Consider the following 24,018-nt stretch of genomic DNA (forward strand, 5'->3'; position numbering starts at 1 on the left):
GGACACAAGGAGTCAGAGTAGAGGTGAAGTCTGAATAAGCTCACAATGTTGCTCTCTGTCTCATTGTTGGAGTCACAAGTGCCCCAACTTCTCTAGAGAGTTAGCTCAGCTAGTAAAGTTCCATGCTTACTCCAATGATGCAAATCCCATCCATCCATGCATGCCCATGTTTCCATCCACAACTTCCTATTAATTCAACATAGAGAGCCATTCAATGTGCTTGATCCTTCTCTGACATCACCACCACCACCACAACAACAAAAAAGAGCACTACTACTCTCCTGGCTCTCTCTCACTCTCACCAGGTATCTGACCCACTTTTTCAGTCTTATGTTGCTTTTCTGGCATCCTTCACTCTGATTCAGCTTCCACTTGCCAACTTATTCTACACTGCCCTATAAGTGATACTCATTTTCAATTTTTCAGACATGGTAGTGTTCTGTGACTCATAAGAAAGATCCAGGACCTAGTGGCACAGATGCCAACATACCTCCCAGCCTCAGCTGATTTCATATCTGCACCTGCTCTACCTGAACACTACACTTCGCATCACAGACAAGCCAGTTTGATCCTGAGATACTTGTACCCTTTCCATTCGTTCACTCCCCTGAAGATTGCAGCCTAAGCTCTTTACTTATTGCTCCAGCTGTTCCCCACAGCCTCAGAGCACTTGGATCATCCCACTGATCCTCCTGCAGGCTTTAAGAGATGTTGCCTTTGCCCTCTTCGGCCTTCGTGCCCCACAGTGCCCTGCTCTCCCTATGAGACTAACAGGATAAACCCCCTTTGATGTACACACATGCAGTTTGGCAGCAGGGAGTGTCTCCCCAGCTTGTTTTTGTAACACAGAATGAGGAAGGCCCCAAGCCTGGAAACAATCAAGGAGAAATGAAAATGGGGTACTTAGAGTGGCCAAACAAATCCAGAGCCCATGAGTGACAAAGAAAGTTTCAAAGAATGTTCCCTGGAACAAACACTCTTTGACGTTCTTAAGTATCCGTTTCTGAGGGAAAGTTACAAAAATTCATAATTGGGGACATGTGCACCAAAACAAACAACAGGAGAGATCCTTCATTTCTCCCTCCCATGCTATCACTGCCTCCTCTCCAGTGTCTTGGTTTTCTCTTGCTTAGCCTATATGTTACTACTCTTCCATGAGTCTCAGTCACTGGATGAGGGGTCTCATATTTACCTTCAATGGAGTCTAAGCGCTAGCAGCAGAGTCGAGTGGTAACACATGGGACCTCGTATTCCTGTGATGCTTTCCACTTTGCAAAGTCCTTGGCATCTGGAATCTCATGTGATGCCCACCATAAGGCCATGAGTTAGGTGAGATTGTTATCCCTATTGTACAAACTAGGAAACTGGTGGTGCTTAGGGAGCACCAGTGGTGTTACAGAGCTAAGAAATGTTGGAGGAAGAAAGGATCAAGCCCTGACCTAGGGGATGATGAGCTCCTGCCACTCTGTGCCAAAGAATGCCTTGGAGTCACTTAGAGGCAAAAGATTCCTGATTGAGCCCAACCTCTGGCATCTTAATCTTGGGCAGCTCATTGAATGTGAACAGACTTCATTTTCACAGTCTGTAAAATGGTAATTCCTACTTACCTCTGAGCCCTTTCTCATAGGGCTGGTGCAAAGAAAGATTTTTGTAAACTTTAAAATATGACACAAATTGGATTTCTTATTATTACTGTTATCCTACCCAGTATGGAACAGGATTCCAACTGATGCAAGAGGGAAGCACACACCAAAGTTGTGTTTACATGATGCCAAACATCTGGATGGACATGGAACCCTTCCAAATGCCATAGCTGGGTAATAGACAGAATTCCTCAGTTTTAATCCAGATGTTTGGCAACATGTGGCCAGACTCTAAATGTGGCAATTGGGCTGCTTTGCTGCTCTCCCATTGACTGTTTGGGCTAGTCAGAACTCTTGGAATGGCTTCAGTTCCATTTTTCTTTGGTTACTACTGAAGTCCACCAATCATCAGTCTATTAATTGACTGTGTGGATAATTCTCTTTTCAAGCTAATGGCATATTAAACTGATGGCTGCTGTCCACATAAGGGTGGTGTTTCTTAAAAACAGCCAGTTGAAAAGAAAAACATGTAACCTTGGGAACACGCATATTGTGTTTACAACTAACTACTTTGCCTGGCTCAGCAAACTCCTTTTCTCCACATGTGCATGTAGGCTAAAGTGGATTTCCTTGGGAAGAAAACAAAAAACAAACAAACAAAAAGCCAAATTTCTCCCTTCTTCCCCAAATCTGAAATCTATGAGGTACTCTAAGAAAATGCAATTATTATAAATGTTCCTGGATCCTAATGGCCAGGAAAAGGCACTGAACTTGGAGTCAGAAGATCTGAGTTCAAGTCCTGCCTTACTAATTATTAGAACTTTCCTTCTCTGAGACTCAGTTTTCCCCTTTGTAAAATGAGGACAACTACAGGGTGGTTATAAGAGTTGTGAGTATTATACGAGATGATGGATGTAAAAATGCTTTGAATTCTAAGTATATAGGAATGTTAACTATTATTTTTTGTCTTCTCAAAGTAAGAGATAATGCAAAATGAATTAGGAGATATTTTTCAAGAAGCTGGGGTAAAAGAAAATGGATTCTGAGAAGTTTATAGATCCACAGAGATGTGCCAGAAGGAATGATCAAGTGGTTGTCTTAGAACTATGGAACAGTGTTACAAGAGTGAGGGGGCAGATCCCAGGAAGATTCCTCCCAGATTGACAAGGTAGATCCTTCTCTGCATTCTCACCAGGGCAGAAAAGTAGCCCTGGTTTCTTAAGGACTGTGCTGGCAGGTCTCTAAACCTAGGAAGACTTGAGAATAGATGGGTCTGGTGACAGATTTTGTGCCTCTCATCTGAAGAATAGCCAAGTGTCAATAAAAATGTACATACCCTTTGACCCAGCAATACCACTACTGGGTCTATACCCTGAAGAGATCAGGAAAAAGGTAAAAACATCACTTGTACAAAAATATTCATAGCAGCCCTGTTTGTGGTGGCAAAGAATTGGAAAGTGAGTGAATATCCATCAGTTGGGGAATGACTGAACAAATTGTGATATATATATATATATATATATATATATATATATATATATGTATATGTATATATATGTTGTGGCACACTATTGTTTCATTAGAAACCAGGAGGGATGGGAATTCAGGGAAGCCCAGAGGGATTTGCATGAACTGATGCTGAACAAGATGAGTAGAACTAGAAAAACATTGTATACCCTAACAGCAACATGCGGGTGATGATCAACCTTGATGGACTTGCTCATTCCATCAGTGCAACAATCAAGGACAGTTTTGGGCTGTCTGCGATGGAGAATACCATCTGTATCTAGAGAAAGAACTGTGGAGTTTGAACAAAGAACAAAGACCTTTAATTTAGGGGGAAAAGACTGTTATCTTAATATATAATTTTTCTATCTCTTATATTTTGTTTTTTCCTTAAGGATATGATTTCTCTCTCAACACATTCAATTTTGATCAATGTATAGCATGGAAACAATATAAAGACTATCAGACTGCCTTCTGGGGGGTGGGAGGAGGGAAGTGAGATTGGGGGGGAAAGTGTAAATAAAAATAAAGAATTGTAAATAAAATTGTAAAAAAAATTGTAAATACAAAAAGAATAGCCAAGTGTGAAGAAGCTCACTGACCGGGTTGATCACAAGGTTGCAAATCTTTTGGCCTTGGCAGGTCACTATGACTGATGTGAAGAGGAGTTGGTCTCTCGGGTGATGGAGGAACTCATGAGGATATTGCTCTGCTTTGCTTCTGCTCAAGTCATACATCATAAATTTATGATTTGGCCACTTGGGAATTCCCTCTACTGACTCTGAAACAGCAGATGGTTTTGAAGAACTGGTGTAGTCAGTGTGCAAATGAGACTTTGAATTTGGTTGAACTGGACCTTGGGCAGGAGTCATTAAGAGTATGCACTCATCAGCTTTTCTAGGGGAACAGGTCCTGTCAGAGATTGCGATCCTTTGGAAGACTCTCAGGACCCAGGGCCACCTATATAAAATTGGGAAGATGGAGGATTTGCTAGGTTTTGCTTTTCCAGTTTGGCCATCTCTCCAGTAAGGCAATCTTTACAGGAGTCAGTCATTTGGACTGTGAGCATGAAAAAAAACTCATCCAAATAGCATCCATTTAGGTCATTCCTCTATTTCTATGGTGACTAGATGATCCACTGTCATTCATGGGGGAAAAGCTACATTGTTGTGGGAAGGTACCATCCCCATCCTGGAGTCTACAAAAAAATCAAACAGGTTCTATTGTTAGGCATGTAGATTGTAGAAAAGCCATTTCTTTGTGTATTCTGTGAACACCTTAGTGGTGGTGCTCTCCAAGGTCAGGTTCTCCTAGATATACATTGCCAGCACCACCTGCTTGATGTCTAGTTCAAATGTACTGTGACTAGCTGTAGGCTTTGCTTCCTTCGTGCTCCCTTGGAATGTGACTGAGGGTGAAATGAGATGGGCTGTACCTAAAGGACAGAGTTGGAAGAGTCAGTGGTCCTTTTGCTCCTCCAAGAAAACAAAGCTAGTGGCGATGCAGGTGCTCCCACATGTTGTGACTCAGTAGATTTTAATACATCAGGAGGAGCATATTTGCCATTGTTCAAATACTTTCCTGCTTACAAAACATGCTGGGCTAATAACAGGGTAAGGAGTCATTTCAAAAAGCCATCACTCTCAATACCACTTTTGTCCAGCTGTGCTGAAAAATGTTTGTCAGAACACCTGGCCATAAATTTGCATTTTTCTCTCACTAAAATATAGTCGTGTAAAGAAAGGACAAGGGAGTCTGGGGGTTTGGATTCAAGGTCTGGATGCACTATGTTTTACTACTTGACCTTGGTCAGGTCCCTTAATCTCTTTGGACCTTTGTTTGACTCCTCGGTAAAGTTAAGGAAAAGAGGACCAGGCTGGATATCAAACTGGAAGGAAGAAATGGTTCAACAGTAGGAAAACTGTAAACAAAGTCATATTGATCACCAAAAAGGCAAGAAAAGCACACAATAGAACATTCATTGATGTTATTTTAAAAGAATAGTAAAAAAACCCTCAAAAATACTCACTTCCATTCAACACACATATACTAACAGCCTACTGTGTACTGTGGTGACATCTCTGTCATCACAAAATGAAATCTGACCCTGCTTCCCCAGAGTCACTATGTTCCTTAATCAGCAGGATCTGTTCAACTCATCTAGCTTAAACCAAGAGCTAGCCTTATTTGTCCTGGAGAAATGTTAGAGGCCATCAGCCACGATGTGTTTTCCTTAATAGCTCCAGGTGTGCAAGTGTTAGCTATGGCACTGAGACAAGGGTAAGAAACTGATGGCAAAGAGGAGCTCCTACTAGCCCTGTTTTCCGATGACAAGGTGGTTTGTTTAGAGATTCTTTAAGAGCCAATGAAAAGATTAGTTGATACAATAACATGAACCCCTCCAAACTATAGGCCCTTCTGCAGATCAGGTCAATTCTTTAGCACTCACTATTGTTGCAGGCTAAGTACTAAGGATACAAAGAAAGGCAAAAAAAAACCCCCAGTCTCACTCAGACTTATGAGGCAGAAGACATGCAAACCACCATGTACAATTGATATATATATATAATATATATATATATATATATATATATATATATACACACACACACACACACACACACACACACACAAGATAAGTTGGAAGACTTGGAGGAAAGGCATATTGCTAACAAAAAACCAGTGAGAAGTAAGAGGAAAAATCCAAAATAACTATAAAACGCATAAGTATCTGGGAATTAACTGACCAAAACAATACTCATGACATATGAATACAACCACAAAACACTCTTTACAGGAATAAGGACTTCCTTTATAGGAATATATAATCAAAGAGATATTAATTGTTTTTGGTGAGGCTTTTTAAATTGTTGTTTGTCTGTTCTGGTAGAGGACCAATGACATCAGAAAGATGATGTCTTCCCTTGCAAGTGAATTAGATTTAAGTGAGACAGGGATGTGCAAAGTTAGCAGCTTCACTTTCTTCTCCAGAGCCATCTAGGTTCAGGAACAAAACATAGGTCAGGACAACTGGAGATGACCCCAGATGCAGTGTGAGATCATGATCTTTTTTTTCACCAATATCATACAATGACTGCACTATTTAAATTAATTTACAGATTTAGTGTCATATCATGCTACCAAGGGACCACTTGATAGAATTACATAAAATAATAGAAGAATTCTTGTGTAGAGGTCAAGAATCTCAAGGGAAATAATGAAAAAAATAGGAATGATGTGGATCCAGTATTATCAAATTTTGTTATAAGTAATCTTCAAAAGTATTTAATACTGTTTCAAAATAAATTGATTAATAAAATTGATTAAGTGAACAAGATGCTAAAGAAATCATACACAGTACCCAAGTGTTTGAAAATCCTAAAAATACAAACTATTAGGGTAAGGACTACAACAAGAATTAGTTCTGCCAAAAGTAGAAATCAGTTTGGCAGAAATTAGGTTTAACGAAATTCATAGCACATATCATAAGCTCCAAATGGATAGAATTAAATATAAAACCTCATGTCAAAAAAATAGGAAAATGGAAGCAAATGGGGCTATGGAATAGAGGCAGTCTTAATCCAGTCTTTTTTTTCCATTTCTTGTGACTGAGGAATAGTATTGTACGATTCAAGCTATTTTCCCTCAAAATGGGTTGTGAAGCAGCCTTCTGGATGCCCATGAGTCTATGTTGAATACCGAATGAAGTTCTGTAACTTATTCACTATGTATCTGGATGAATTAAATTTAGGGTCCTTTTTAATGGTATACTATCTATTTCTAACATTACTAGGATATTTTCTTAAATGATATCCTGAAGTATGGTATTCATTTTTTTGTTGGTGCTTTTAAAAGTTGCAGACCAATTTTCTTAGATTCTCTCAAAACTTCCTTTGAGATTAATTGCTCTTGCATTTAGAAATCTCCATTTTTGTATCTTTTAACTTTGCCCTAATATTTTATTTTGAATCATTGCATTTTTTGCATTCCCATTTCCACTCTATTTCTCAGTATCTAGTACTTAATTAAAATTCAATACTTTTTTGTTCTAAAACATTGATTTTCTTTTTGAGCTTTTTTTCTCTTTAAGAGCTCTAATTTCATTCTGGGGGCACTGTAAAATTGTTCTAATCTTGTTTCAGGATATCTAGTTGTAGTTATTTCAGCTTTATTTCCTTTTTTCTGAAGGTTACTTTCTCACTTTTTTATAATGCTATAATTTTAGGTTCATCGTAATTTGAGATTATTTTAAAAAATAATACTTAACCTGCTCAATTTCTGGGAGGATTTTTATTGTGAGGATAGCTTCCCCCTCCCCTCTCTTTTTGTTATTCTTCATTTACTTTATTTGACTTATGTTTTGAGGTGATGACATGGCCTCTGGGTTATCTTTCAGGAAGTCCCCCAATTTCCTCATTTGTAATGAGGGGATAGGAATCTTTGCACTTGTACTAGCTTCCTCCCAAATTTGTTTCTTTTTTTTTAAAATAAGGACATTTCTCTGAATGAATGAAATTACAAAGCATTTCTTAAGTACTTACTATATACCAGATTCTTGCTAATATCTGAACAAATACCAAAAAGAGAACGAGTCCTTGCCCTCAAGAAGCTTATATTCTTATAAGGAAAGAAAGCTCATGTAGTTGAGTGGTGGTCAAGGAGGGATATTTTTGTCAGGGGATTTAGTCATAGTGATAACGAAAGGGGTCACAGAGCGAGTAAAAACTTTGGAGGAATGGTGGTGTTGGGTTGATTGCCAAACTGAGAGCTGTTGTATATAGGGGTTGGGTGGGGTGGATGGGAATAGTAGCATGGCATAAAAATGGACAAGGAACAGATGAGTTGAGTCAGGGGAGGGGATGACATGTGGAATGGCCACCCATCAGTAGTCCAAAGTCCTAGGGTGGTTATTGGAATGCTGCTTTGTAAGCCTTCAAAGTACCATTCTTCATGCTGTTATCTGCTATTCTCACTAAGGCAAAACAATCCATTTGTTACCCTGTGGTGTCTACCAGCTTACAATTATTGCAATAATTGTAATAAGCTATTAACCTTTACCTCACTTTTCCTGTGTGCACACAGTTATAGAAAGGAATCAAAAATTACACTCAAATCACAGAAAGAACTTTAGAGACCTCATATTTTATAGATAAGGAAACTGAGGCCCAGAGAGAGGAAGTAACCTATTCAGTATAACACAGTAGTATTTCTAAGGTTTAAATCTATATTGCCCGACTTTATATAATTAAAAGTGAAAATCAAAGTGAGGGATTTTAAAAAATGTTTTCTAATTGTTATTTTTCTTAATTTTGTTTTGTCTCCAGCTTTTAAAACAACTACAGAGAGTGACATCTGGTAGGGAAGATTGCTGAGCCAACAGCTGTTCTCTATTAATGGCTAAAGCCCCTAGTGCTCCATACACGGTAAAGCTGGTGAGCAGCAGAAGCTGAGGTGGTGAAGGTTGGAGGAAGTGCACACTGGTCTCTCAGCAATTGTTTTTTCAAAGGTGGGGGAAGGGGAAAGAGATAGAGGAATGGGTAAGGTCTCTTTTCTTTGCTCTCATACCCACTTCCCCAGGTCAAGACCTCATTACCTCTTGCTTGAACTCTGTAATAGATTCCTAACTAGCTTTCCTGCTCCCAACCTTTTCTATCACCTTTTACACAGCTGTCAAAATAAGCTTCCCTCTGAAGGGACCTCTGAGGTTTTTTTCAACTGGGATTCTTTAATTCTTAGGTTTGACCAGGCCATTTTTCTGTCCAAGAACTGTCAATGGCTCCCCATTGCCTATAGGCTAGAACGCAAAATCTTTAGCATCACATATATGAATATCTACAAGCTGAAGCCAAGATATTTCACTTTACAACACTTTATATAATCTATATCCCAAGCAAATCAGACTATTTCACAATTTCATCCAGTCATGGTACGTTTTCATAGGCTGTTTCCCCCTCCCTCCAGTCATGCCTGGGACATAGTTTCTCCTCTTCTTCACTATCTGAAATCTTTTTTCCTTCCCTTCATCTTTCCCAGATGTTCTCAGGTGAAGGTGATATTTTTCTCTCTTCAAAAATTTTAGACAATGATTTGTCTGAACTGAACCATTTCATGTTCTACTCCACATCATATTTATCTGTTATTGTTAGTCATTTTTCAGTCAGGTTTTCTTGGCAAAGATACTGTTTGTCATTTTCTTCTCTAGCTCATTTTACAGATGTGGTCCCTGAGGCAAACAGGGTGAAGGGACTTGCCCATGGTCACACAGCTAGGAAGTGTGTCTGAGATGAAATTTGAACTCTTAAGGATGAGTCTAACTGACTCTTGCTAGGCCTGGCACTCTCTATAATGTCACACCTATTTGTACATATATCCCCACTATTTGATTCTGCCCCAGCCTTGTGCCAATTAGGTTGCAGTAGAAAGAGTTCTGTCTTTTTTTTAAGGTTTTTTCAAGGCAAACGGGGTTAAGTGGCTTGCCCAAGGCCACACAACTAGGTAATTATTAAGTGTCTGAGACTGGATTTGAACCCAGGTACTCCCGACTCCAGGTCTGGTGCTTTATCCACTACACCACCTAGCCACCCCGAGTTCTGTCTTTTAAGTCAGAAGATGTGGGTTCTAATCCTGCATTTCCTCTAACTCACTATGCTGTCTAGAATGATTGAGAGTCCTTTCACTGCTTCAGACTTCAGTTTCTCTACCCCCAAAAGCAAGAAGATTAAAAACATTCTTAACCCCAACATCTTGATGTCTTTGGTCCTCTTTGAGTATGAAGGATGAACAACAAGGTAGAGAGTAGAGATATTATTTCTCACTGCAGAAAACAGATTCAGTGAGAATAAGTGACTTGGTTAAGTCACATCGGCTCAGAGAAGGAATTCAAATACAGTGAAATTCAACATTCAATCCCCTATGCCACAGCACCATTTCAGCAGGATAGCCCCAGCAACAAACAGAATAACAAGGCTAGACCTATGCGTATATGAAAAAATGGTTTCACCTTTCCCGATAGGATTCTGGGCAATGAGAAAACACTGGGTTCTATTGATAAGGCATTAGTTCTAGTTCTAGAGCTGTGTTCAGAAAGCAGTGAAGATAAAAAACAGAAAGAACCAAGCTCAGAAAGGTCAAGGAGGAATAGGTTAGTGAAGAAGTTTTACTACTTGTCTATGAGACCTATTAGTACAGAGAATGGAGAAGATATAATTCCTTTCTGGGAGTGTGGGCTATGTTTAAATTGTGTCTCCAGCAACATGACGAGGAGGAGGAGGAAGAAAGGACTGTTGCCTAATCATTACCTCTTACCAGGGAGAACTAAGAGCCAGATCAGATCTAACAGTCCAGAAAACAGTTCCAATGGGACAATGGGAACACATGGTTTCCACAGCCAATTAGATAAAACCCAAGGCCTCTGAAATCTCTTAAAAACCCTGACTCTGGAGCTTCTTGCAACTTTCCCTAATTTCAGGGTAGATATTTTGAGTAAGCAGTTATACAACCCACAACTCAAGCCCCCATCTGGTATAATAATATTCTATATTGTCAGGTCATATGAGAGTAACTATTTCATTAAGATACAAATGCAATCTATATAATAAGAGGAAATCAAATAGTAGAACAATCCTCCACTTTCATATGCAAATAGGAGAAATCTCATATACCTTACCAAGTAGCAGGTTAGGTAGAAACTTTGTGGGGAAAATCTAGGTTGAATGGGGAATCTGTCTATCATTCCCACTCTTTCCTCATCATCTTCCAGTGGTCAACCTAGAGCTCCACAAACTGCTAGGGGGCAAGCTCAAATATATGGAAACTCTCAGTCTGGCACATCTTGTGACTCCTTTGTTTGAGGATACCATGACAGTACTGTTCCATGGGTTTTCCTTTTTCTATTCTTCTGTTCCTACCATCTGATGTTATACTTATCTATGTACCTGCCAAATATCTCCAAAGAATTATAAGCTCCTGAAGATGACAACTGTGGTTGCCTTTTTGCATTCCAATACTAAACATAGGATGTGGCACATCCCTAAGTATATGCTCAAAAATGTTGCAGTGAAATGGTGAAAGCCCAGAAGAAATATTCAATCGAGAAGTAAAAGGGAAGGGATGGGATGGAATTATTCCCTAGCAGAACAAAATATAAAGATCTGGGTGGGGGAGGGGGGATGAGGATGTCGACGATGGCCCGATAAGGGAGGATACTGCCAAAATCTATGACAAACAGTTAAAAAAAAAAGAAAAATTGGCTAAAACAATAGCACAGGGTACGAAACCCACCAAATTACCTCTGAAAACTGTGAAAGCCAACGAGTATTTATACAATCTGAAAATGCTGAAGAACTTCTGATCCTGCTAAATCTGCAGAACAGTGAAGGTGGCACAAGAAACTGTGCAAGCCCTCCTGAGGGTTGTCTCCAGGCAGGTAAATGATACATGAAAAGAAATTAAGCAGTGCTAAGAAATCCATAAGACCCAAGAAAAGAAAAATGTGGAAGAAAATATCATGAAGTCCTTAAAAGAGTGTTAAGAGATGTAAAAAAAGAGTAAGAAGAATCAATGTAGAAAATGTAATCTATGATAGAAGGTTTCTAAAATTCCAGAGAAGCAACAAAGAGCAGACTTAACTGCAGTGGAAAATGAAATTGGGTCCAATAAAGAACAACTGGAAATGCTGGCTCTAAAAAAAGTCACTGAATTATCGAAACCATTAGAAAGCCTATAAACCCTATTTGCAGACCTAGAGAAGAGATGAGAGTGGAGTGACCCCGAAGAACTGAAAGAAAACTGGGGCACATGATTTTAGGAAATCACCCAAGAAAATTTTACAGAATTGCTGAAAACACCTGGTAGATTACAAGTAGAAAAAAAAATCTAAAAGATGCCCACAAGCAAGAACCCAAGATCTAACATGCCTAGATGTAATGTAGTTAAACTCAAGGACTACAAAGATAAGGGAAAAAAAGATACTATTAACTGCCAGTTAGGAAGTAAATCATTTACCAAAGAACAATAATTAGTTTGACAGCAAACCTTTCAAGGATGACAAATGAAGATAGCAGAAATTGTAATACAGCATTTACAAAATTATCAAGCGTGAGCTGTGAATGCACAATTATTTCCCCAGTAAAATCCAACTTTCTTTTTTTTATGAAGACAGGAAATGAACATTTGAAAAGCAAACAGATTTTGAAAAGTTTATGGAGAGACATACTTCAAGGAAGTCTTCGGACAGCAAACAGGCCTCCCAGCCTGAATGATAAGCATTTAAAACAGCTAAGATAAGAGTTCCTAACATAATATGAAAACTCTTGTTAGCTTTGTATTAGCTTAATCATTACAGCTTTCAGAAGGGCTTTTCCAAGAAAGCAGCTTGGGAGCTGAGGTAGTGGGCACAAGCAAGGAAGGTGAATAAAAAATAAAGTCATCCAAAAGTGAAACTCATGTCTTTGAAAAAGAAGCAGTCTAAGTTAAAGTAACCTTTACACATAGACTAGAGAGGAAGAATCAGAAATCATTAAATTTGATAAGTCAGTATTCAATAAACCCATAAGCAAATTGGAGGGAGAGATTTCTGTTTGACAAGAATTGTTGGGAAAACTGAAAATTGGTTTGGCAGAAATTAAATTTAGATCCATGGCATATATCAGATACTACAATAAGCATAAAGGAGATCTGGATAATGAAGGACATATCATTTTGAAAAATGGAGAGAACAAGGCACCTTTCATATCCATAACTAGGAGGAAAACTCTTAACCAAACACAGGACAGGAATGATCAAAAAAACAAATGAAATCAGTTCCTTGAAATGGAAAAGATTTTTGCACAAATTGAACACAACCGAAGGGAGGAAATATTTGTACAAAAACAACTTTGATCAAGTTCTGATGTCCAAAATACACAGGGAATCAGCACAAATATCTAAGACCAAAAGCCATTTAGGACATAAACACAGAATTCTATAAAGAACTGAAACTATTAACAAGCATATTAAAGACAACTCCAAATCATGCATAGTAAGAAAAGTATAATCAAAACAACTCTGGGGTTTTACTTCATGCCTAGAAAATTAGCAAAGATAATAACAAGGTGGATACAGTCAATATTAGAGGAACTGTGGAAAGAAAAGCACACTGATGGGGCAGCTAAGTGATGCTATAGTGGATAGAGTGCCAGACCTTTAGTCAGGAAGACTCTTCTTCGTGAATTCTAACCTGGCCTCGGACACTTACTAGCTTTGTGATCCTGGACAAGTCACTTCATCCTGTGTGCCGCAGTTTCCTCATCTGTAAAATGAGCTGGAGGAGGAAATGGTAAACCATTACAGTATCCCTGCCAAGAAAACTCCAAATAGGGTCATGAAGCATCACCCATGATAGAAAAACAATGGAAAGTATACTAATACAGTCTTAGTAGAGCTCTGAATTGGCCCCAATATTATGGAAATATTCTAAGAACATGACTATAAATGCCTATTCTTTTGACCTAGATACCCTACTGTTATGTATATACCTCAAAGAAATCCATGTTAAAAAGAATGCTTACTTTAGAGGCAGTTGCTGGCATGAGAGTTAAAATGCTGGATCTGGAGACAGGAAGACTAGAATTTACTAGGGACCTTTACTAGTAGTGTGATTATAGGCAAGTCATTTAACTTTTCTGTTTGCTTCAATTTTCTCAATTGTAAAATGGGAATAAGAACAGTACCTATCCCCCAAAATTATTGTAGGAATCAAATGAGATAATATTTGTAAAAAATGCTTAGCATAATAGTCACTATATAAATGCTTACTCCCCCACCCCAAATATTTATTAGCAGTATTCGTTAAAACAGCAAAGTTTAGGGGCAGCTAGGTGGCTCAGTGGATAGAGCACTCAGGAGTACCTGAGTTCAAATCCGGCCTCAGACACTTAATAATTACCTAGCTGTGTGACCTTGGGCAAGTCACTTAACCCCATTGCCTTGCAAAAAACCCCCAAAATTAAATTAAATTAAAACGGCAAATTTTGGGGAGTTGAAGAGGGAGCAGATGCCCATTGATTGGGGGGAAAGCTAAATAGATTCTGTAATACATTAATATAATGAAAAATTACTGTGTCATAAAATACAATGAATATGATAACTACAGAGAAGAAGGGGAAGCTTAAATGAGTTCATACAAAATCAAGTAATCATAACTAGTCAGATAATGGACACAGTGACTACAAAATGTAAACGGAAAGACAATACCCAAAACAACTGACATTGAATGATGTAAAAACTGGGAACAATTTCATCCTTGGAGAAGAGAAAGGAGAAGACAATATCCCCCCCCCTTTTTTTTTGGCAGAAGGTAGCATTATGGATATGAGAAGCATATATAATTTTGGATTCAGTTTATGTGTTGATTAGTTTTGCTGGATTTCTCTTCCTTACTCTTTTTCATGAGGGATGATTTTTCTGCAAAAGGGTAGAATATATAGGGAAATGTAGGTGATATAAAAAGCAGGTATCAATAAAATTAAAAATGGAACTAAACTACCTAAGAATATAGTGGGTTTACATTTAAAATGATTCCATTAAATTTGCTTAATAACAGAAATAATAATTTAAAAGTGCATATTCCCTTATGAGAGGAAAAAACTGAATAGTACAACACTAAATATTGTTCATAAAGTATATAAAAATTGTAGGTTGGATTAAAAAGCAGAATCTCATAATACTATGCTTAAAGAAAAAACCACTTAATTCAGATTTATCCAAGAAAATTTAAAATAAAAGGCTTATGCAAATTTCCCATGATACTAATAAATCAGGAAAAGAAGGTATAAGATATTGGACAGAAAGTATTAAAAGAAATAGAGAAGGATACCTTATTATTCCAGGAGGGTTCTATGTAGAATGAAAGTATATGTCTTAAATATACACAAAAATATTCACATATATCTTCTAATAATTCTGTGGTAAAATATAACAAATGGTTTTAAGAAATAGTCAGTGGGAGATTTTAACACCACATTATCATTATATGATAAATTCAACCAAATATAAATAAGAAAGAAATCACAAAGTTACTAAAGATATTTAACCAATTCGAATATGTAAAGAACTTGATGGAATAAGTAAAGAATATGCCTTCTTTTTGAATATTCACTAAACATAAATGTTGAACATGTGTAGGCCACAAAGAAGACAGAGGCACATATAAAAAAGTGAAGATCATGCACAGTACACTTACAAATATATTGGGTTAAAAGTGGTAATAACTAATAATGTAATGAATATTGCCTTAGGATCCTTTAGATATTAAGTATTAAAAACAATAATCAACAAAGTGCATAATAATCCTTTAAGTTTTACAAGTACTTTATGGATATGATTTCATTTGGTCATCAAGAAGACAATCCTCTAAAACTTCATAGACGAGGAATTGAGGCCAAAATGAGTTAAGTGACTTGCCAAGGGTCACACAGCTAATAAGTGGGGCAGGATTTGAACTCGGGTACTCTATGTACTATGCCACCTTTTACCAAGTGCACTAAATAAAACAAGAAACTGTTTCTAAAAATAAATAAATTATATAAAATATATAATGACATTTCAGATATTTCCTATTGAAATCTATGAGATACAAAACAAAACTATGCTGAGGTAAATATCAGGAAAATAATATAATAAATTTATCAACAAGAGAAAAAATAAAGTCTAGATGATATCATCAGATACAAAGCCTTTTCAAATTAAATTAGGGGAAAAAATTTATCACTGCCTGAAAGAGACCTCCAAAAGAAAACTCAAAGGAATGTTATATTAAGTTTCAGAGCTCCCAGGTCAAGAAGAAAACATTATAAGTAACTAGAAGGCAGAGGGCTGGTAGTGCTAAAATCTTATTTTCATCAGAGCTGAGTTAAAGAGGCAATAGCATATACATCTAGAAGGGTATAAAAGTCTTCTTAATTTACAGAGAAATAGGAGGGTGAGGGGATATATATATATATATATATATATATATATATATATATATATATATATACATGCTTACATTGTTCTAAGAAATGATGAACAGGTTGATTTTATTTTTGTTTTGATTTTTGGTTTTTTACAAGGTAATGGGGTTAAAGTGACTTGCCCAAGGTCACACAGCTAGGGCATTATTAAGTGTCTGAGGCTGCATTTGAACTCAGGTCCTCCTGAACCCAGGGCCGGTGCTCTATCCACTATGCCACCTAGCTGTCCCAGCAGGTTGGTTTTAGAAAAACATGGAAAAATTTCATGAAATAAGGAAGAGTGAAATGAACAGAACCAAGAGAACATTGGATATAGTCACAATATTGTTCAAAGAATAACTGAACAACTAATCAATTATAAGTATTACAAATATTCAGACTATAAAGGACAGCTAACAAAGATGTTATCCACCTCTAAAGGGGGAAAAAGCCTGATAAATAGAAATATGCTTAGTTTAATTTTATACACATATATATATATATGCATTAAACACACATATATGTATTAAATAGCAGCCTCTATTTGGGGTGGGCAGGGAGGAAGGGGAGATGGCTTGAAATGTAAAATGTAGCAAAATTTAAAATTTTTTTTATTGTTTTTTGAGTTTTACAATTTACCCCCCAATCTCTCTTCCCTCTCCTCACCCCCCCCCCCCACAGAAGGCAGTCTGATAGTCTTTACATTGTTTCCATGGCATAGACTGATCTAAGCTGAATGTGATGAGAGAGAAATCATATCCTTAAGGAAAAAATACAATATAAGAGACAACAAAATTACATAATAAAAAAGTTAAAGGTAATAGGGGTAGCTAGATGGTGCAATGGATAGAGTACTGGGCCCTGGAGTCAGGAGGACCTGAGTTCAAATCCAGCCTCAGACACTTAATAATTACACAGCCGTGTGACCTTGGGCAAGTCACTTACCCCCATTGCTTGCAAAAACAAAAACAACAAAAAAATTTAAAGGTAATAGTCTTTGGTCCAAAATTTTTTCAAAATAAAATTATATTAAGAAAAAAATTCAATGTTCTTTAATTGGGGAATGGCTTAGCAAACTGTGGTATATGTATGTCATGGAACACTATTGTTCTATTAGAAACCAGGAGGGATGGGAATTCAGGGAAGCCTGGAGGGATTTGCATGAACTGATGCTGAGCAAAATGAACAGAACCAGAAAAACACTGTACACCCTAACAGCAACATGGGGGTGATGATCAAATTTGATGGACTTGCTCATTCCATCCAGTGCAACAATCAGGGACAATTTGGGGCTGTCTGCGATGGAGAATACCATCTGTATCCAGAGAAAGAATTGTGGAGTTTGAACAAAGACCAAAGACTATTACCTTCAATTTCAGAAAAAAAACTTATCTCATTATATAATTTTGCTATTTCTTATACTTTATTTTTCTTCCTTAAGGATATGATTTCTCTCTCATCACACTCAGCTTGGATCAATGTATACCATGGAAACAATGTAAAGACTGCCTTCTGTGGGGGGTTGGGGGGAGGGAAGCAAGAATAGGGGAAAAATTGTAAAACTCAAAATAAAATCTTTCTTAAAAAAAGGGGTAGCTAGGTGGTGCAGTGGGTAGGGCACTGGCCTTGGAGTCAGGAGTACCTGAGTTCAAATCCGGCCTCAGACACTTAATAATTACCTAGCTGTGTGGCCTTGGGCAAGCCACTTAACCCCATTGTCTTGCCAAGAAAACCCATAAAAAAATGAACCTTAAAAAAAAGAAAAAAATTTGCATATAAGACTAGAAGGAACTTTTCATAATATGATTTCTTTCAGAAGTATATCTCTGAAACCATGAACTAATAGTGTATACAGTAGGAAAACACAAAGCAATCCCATTAAAAACAGGTTTTGAAACCGCGATGTCTGTATTCTATACAGTACCTCCCTCACTCACATCCAATCTATGTGCATACCATGGCATCACCAGTTTGATGTCAAGGTCTTCTTTGAGTACAAAGGACAACCAATATCATCATCATCATCATCATCATCATCCTATTTAATATGTTTTTTTTTAAATCTCAGTAATAAAGCCTAAGAAGTAAATAGCTCTATGGACAGACAACATCATTTTATATGTAGAAAACACAAAACAGTCAACAAAAAATTAATAAACTACTTCAGTAAAGTAACAAGACATGACACAAAGTCACAAAAAGTCCTCTGAATTTCCATGTGCCACTAACAAGAACCAAGAGAAACTGATCTGAGACAGTTGATGATACAGCGGATAGAGCACTGGGTCTGGAGTCAGCAAGATCTGGGTTCAACTATGACCACAGTCAGTTACTAGTTGGGTGACCTTGAGCAATCTTTTGCTTTGCTTCCCTCATCTGTAAAATGGGAAAAATAATAATTGATACCTCACAGGGTTGTTGTAAGGCTCAAATGAGATAATATTTGAAAAAGCACTTAGCCTAGTCCCTAGCACATAGTAGGCACTGTTTGAATGCCTATTCCCTCTCCCTCACCACAAAAGAGAAATATTAAACATTTGGATGTTAACTTGTGAAGACATGAAAGAGACACAGACAAAGACGACTTGTGAATCATTTTGACAGAAATAAAGCACTGAACAAATGGAACAATGTGCCCTACTCCTGGTTAGGTTGGGCTGTGCTTTCTAAACTAACTTTCAGTATTAATGCAGCAGTAGTATCCATCAAAATATGAATAGATTATTTCACAGAATTAGATAAGGTCACAAGAAAATTAACATGGGAAAATACTGGACAGGAATATTAAGAACTAAGACAAAGAAGAGCATCAAAACAATCTAGCACTAGCAGGTAATTAGAAAACTGTCTGTGCCTGGAAAAAAGTCCAAGAAATTGATCAACAGCATAGACTAGGGAATTCAGAGATGGAACCCAGGTAATAGAAAAGATTAGTGCTTGATAAGCCCACATTCAAAAACCAGTGGAGAATGGAATCTAATTAGAACTACAAGGAAAAATAAAAACATGAACCTCCCCCCCACCCCCCATCCAAAAAAAAACCCCCAAACCAAAACTCTGATTTTAGATCTAGGTTACTTGCCATACATCACAATGCCATACATCACTGAAGCAGTGATCTCTGCACTTATACATATAGATTTATATTAATATACATTTATAATCATGAAAACCTGGAAGAAAAAGGCACCGATGTATTTATTTTAACCGTGGAGAAGAGGGATGCTTTTTAGTTTGTGTTTTCTTAGGTCTTTGGTGTTTATTCCGATGTATCATGTTGTTTCCTCTCAACAGAGCACAAGTTCCTTACAGCCAAGGATCATTTGCAAATGGTTGACACATAGGCATATTCTGAATAACTATTAAATCGCATGGAATGGATCAAACCAATAAAAGAGATCTTTGGCTGGAGAATGACAGAACCAGCTGTGATTTCTGAACATAAAGGGATGATGTTGTGTCATGTCAAAGAAATCTTAGCAGACTTGTATGAAACGAAGCAGAGCGAGCTGAGTAGAAGGAGGAATGATGTCAGAAAGCTGAGGAGGAAGCCTGGCCCTCACTTCCAGGTACTCAATGGTTTTGATTGACTAGATTGATTTTTTTAAGAGAGGACTTGGTTTTGGAGGGACACAGGGATGGCAATGTGCTAATGGGTAATAAAGTACTGATTACAAGTAAAGAACATTCATAAAAATATTTTAAAGTACAAAGAAAAATAAAGCTCAGAAGGGAACACAAAACATGGCAGTTGGGTTAAATCTAGTATGTACTCTAAAAATGTAGCAGAAGTTTACAAATTTATATACAGTTCCCAAGTTTTTTTCCCATATACTCAAATGTTCATGTATTATTCATAATTATTGTTAAATTCATAATAAAAAGGAAACATTTTTTAAAAGGAAGCATTTTTACAAAGAAATCATTTAATATAAAATCATGATTTTGATTATGTAAAGATTAAAAGGATTTCACACAATAAAAAGCAATCTCCTTAGATTTAGAAGCAAAGAAAAAAATTGCGAAAAATATTTGAAATGAATCTGATGGATACAGATCTGGCATCCAGAATCCATATGGAACTGATACATAATCTGTATGTTTCATAATCCAGAGTCTCTAATGAAGCACAATGCTTAAAAGATGTGAACAGACAGAAATAGATACAAAAGAAATACAAACTGCTAACAACTATATGAAAAGTATAATATTGGAGAAATAACTATTAAGACAACCTAAAGGCAATACTTACACCCACTAGAATGGGGAAAATGCAGGGGAAGATCCAATGATGCCATGGCCGTAAGGAAACAATCTCTCTAATATGTTTTTGGTGGGATTATGAACGAGTGTAAATATTTTGGATAGCAATAAGGTTTACTGAATTTATCATACCTTTTAAGCCAATGACTTAATTGCTAGGGCCTTATTCAGAAAGCATTATAAAGAGAAAAAAAGAACTTTTTTACAAAATTATTCACTGTTGTTATATCAGAGCAAAACATTGGGAGTATTTTCTATTTCCAATAATCAGAGAATTGCTGAATAAATTATGATCTATTTATGTAAGGAAACATCGTGACATAAAAACATAAGGTGTTACAACTATCAATTTGGAAATTGAGACAAACAGCTTTAAAAATTTATTCAAATCAAATAAACTAAATTGATGATAGATAAGAGGCAGACCTTAAGGTACAGAGACTGGGAGAAGAGCAGAAACCCCCAAAACATTAGAGTTTCATCACTGGAAAATTGGTCACCAGATAATGAATTATTTTTCCATTTCTTAATAAATCATAAAACTCTTAACAATTTGATCTGCGTCAAGGAAGGGAAGACCCGCGTCAAGGAAGGGAAGACCCACGCCAAGGAAACAATTGTTCCTTGAAGTATTAATGAAGTTCATTTATTTGATTGTTATTATTTGTCAAGGTCATAGTAAAAGATTTTTAAAAATAAAAATACTTCTAATCAACAAAGGCAGACATCATCAGCTTCTTGGCTTACTGGCTGTAACCAACCACTCAACCTATTCTAAAATTGGCCTGTCCTCCAGTGCCTGTGGCTTTCTCTCTAACACAGAAGTACCCAAGGACTCTGTTGAGGAGAGACAGTCAATTCACCAAAGCTATTTTTCTTGGAGATAGGAAAAGAGAATAAGAAAAGCATAGTTGGGAGGTGAGGGGGTAGAATAGATTTAACCTGGAAGTTTCCTTTTTCTAACCACTGGCTTCAGGATTCTTTCATAAATACACCAATGACTTGTGTATTTGGGGTTGAGGGTGGTGTGAGGTAGTGATAGAAACAGCTCAATTCAATATTTCTGGGTACAGAATTTTTGGTGCTTACCTGCTAAGAAGCGAAGCTGATTTTTCACTCTTAACCCTTCATCACCAGAACCTCGGCCACAGTCATCTTCATCATCACAGTCTCCACTTTCAACCTCTTCCTCACGATTCTTATCTGAGGCCCGTCTCAATGTTGTCATGCTTTTTAGGATCTAAAAGAAAATTACATAGAAGCATTGAATTTCAGAGCTGCAAGACACCTTGGAGACTATATAATCGAATCCATACCTGAAAAAGAAATCTCTTTATATCCAGAGATCCTATTGCCAGGCAGATACCCCAAGAAAGTACAGCAGAAAAAGAAAGATTCCCCACCTCCAACATAAAAATATCCACATTATCTCCTTTAATAGTACTAAAGAGCTGGAAACATGTAGATGCCCAAGGATGAGGAATAGCTCAACAAATTAAAATGAATGTAATGGAGCATCACCCCACTACAGAAACACAAATCTCAAGAATCTAGAGAAGCACAGGAAGATTTAAATGACCAATACACCATAAAGTAGGCAGAACCTGGAAAACAATGAGAAAAATGACTACAACAATGTCAGTGCAAAGAACAGCAACAAAAGGCATCAAAAAATTCAAACTAAATGCTTTGAAATGATAATGGCCAAGCTGGTAGAGGCTGGAAGCATAGGATACTGTAAATGATGTTGAGCTTGATTGGTGTCCTATTTAAGTTTGCAAAACACATTTTTTTCTCCTTTTTTATTTTAAGTAATAGCTCTCTAGGAAAAGCAATGGATGAATTTATTGGGGAATGAAGATGATGGAAAAACCTCATTTTAACAAGGCATTCCCCAGTTGACAAATGATCAAAGGATATGTGGAGGCAATTTACAGATGAGGAAATCTAAGCAATCCATAGTCATATGAAAAATTGCTCTAAATCATTACTCATTAGAGAAATGCAAATTAAAGCATCTCTGAGGTACCACCTCACACCTCTCAGACAGGCCAATATGGCCAGAAAGGACAATGATCATTGTTGGAAGGGATGTGGGAAACCTGGGACACTATTACACTGTTGGTGGAGCTGTGAACTCATCCAACCTTTCTGGAGAGCAATTTGGAATTATGCCCAAAGGGCAATAAAATGTGCATACCCTTTAATCCAGTAATACCACTACTGGGTCTATACCATGATGAGATCATGAAAAAGGGTAAAAACATCATTTTTACAAAAATATTCATAGCAGCCCTGTTTGTGGTGGCAAAGAATTGGAAATTGAGTGAATGTCCATCAATTGGGGAATGGCTGAACGAATTGTGGTATGTGTATGTTATGGAACACTATTGTTCTATTAGAAACCAGGAAGGATGGGAATTCAGAGAATCCTGGAAGGATTTGCATGAACTGATGCTGAGCAAGATGAGCAGAACCAGAAGAACATTGTATACCCTAACAGCAACATGGGGATGATGATCAATCTTTTATTTTTAGGTTTTTGCAAGGCAAATGGGATTAAGTGGCTTGCCCAAGGCCACACAGCTAGGTAATTATTAAGTGTCTGAGGCTGGATTTGAATTCAAGTACTCCTGAGTTCAGGGCCAGTGCTTTATCCACTTCACCACATAGCCGCCCGGGTAATAATCATTCTTAATGGACTTGCTCAGTGCATCAGTGCAACAATCAGGGACAATTTTGGGCTTGGGCTGTCTGTAATGGAGAATACCATCTGTATCCAGAGAAAGAATTGTGGAGTTTGAACAAAGACCAAAGACTATGACCTTTAATTTAAAAAAAAACACATTATCTTATTATTTAATCTTGCTATCTCTTACACATTTTTTCTCTTCCTTAAGGAAATGATTTCTCTCTCATCACATTCAACTTAGATCAATGTATACCATGGCAACAATGTAAAGATTAACAGACTGCCTTCTGGGGGGGGGGGGAGTGGGGGGGGAGAGGGAAGTGAAATTAGGGGGGAAATTGTAAAATCCAAAAATAAATTAAATAAATTATAAAAAAATAATGTTCATTTTAACAAGCTTGTATATAATATAAGTAAATAGTAGTCATGTAGTCACTCAGCCTTTGTTAAGGATAGTTCTGATTTCTAGGAAGTTTTTATTTCAAGCACAGATTTACTTCTCTGTAACTTCCATCCATTGCCTCTACTTCTTGGTCTCTAGGGTCAAGTATACAAAGTCTAATCCATCTTACATGTGACAGTTTTTCAGTTAAATAAAGGCACTTATCATAGGGATCATAAAGCCAGAGCTGGAATAAATCTCAGAGACCATTTAATCCAACCTCATTTTGCAAGTGATGAAACTGAGGTCTAGAGAGGTCAAGTGACTTGTCCCAGGTCACAAAGATAATCATAAGCAGAGATCAGATCGACACACCCCAAGTTGTCTTTTCTTTAGGCTAACCAGTTCCTTCAACACATCCTTGCATGACACAGTATCCTATCCCCTCATCATTCATTTTGCCACCTTCTTCTGGTCAAAATCATCCATTTTGCAATTTATAATGTTCTCTATCTCTTGTTGGTCATAAATTTCTCCCCTCTCCATTGATCCAACAGATAAAGTATTTCTTGCTCTCTTAATTGGGCTATGGTATCAGCCTTTATGTCTAAATCCTGTACTCAT

General features: G+C 37.2%; 1 protein-coding gene across 1 annotated transcript in view; it reads right to left on the minus strand.

Moving 5' to 3' along the window:
- The window catches only part of GPC3 (glypican 3), an 821,180-nt gene that overhangs the window by 94,670 nt on the left and 702,492 nt on the right, over window positions 1-24,018 (minus strand). The window contains exon 7 of the mRNA XM_074201733.1: window positions 21,410-21,560. Coding sequence (XP_074057834.1) covers window positions 21,410-21,560 — 151 coding nt within the window. The remainder of the gene's footprint in view (window positions 1-21,409; window positions 21,561-24,018) is intronic.

Source organism: Macrotis lagotis, chromosome X (assembly GCF_037893015.1).
Source record: "Macrotis lagotis isolate mMagLag1 chromosome X, bilby.v1.9.chrom.fasta, whole genome shotgun sequence".
Lineage (NCBI taxonomy): Eukaryota > Metazoa > Chordata > Mammalia > Peramelemorphia > Peramelidae > Macrotis > Macrotis lagotis.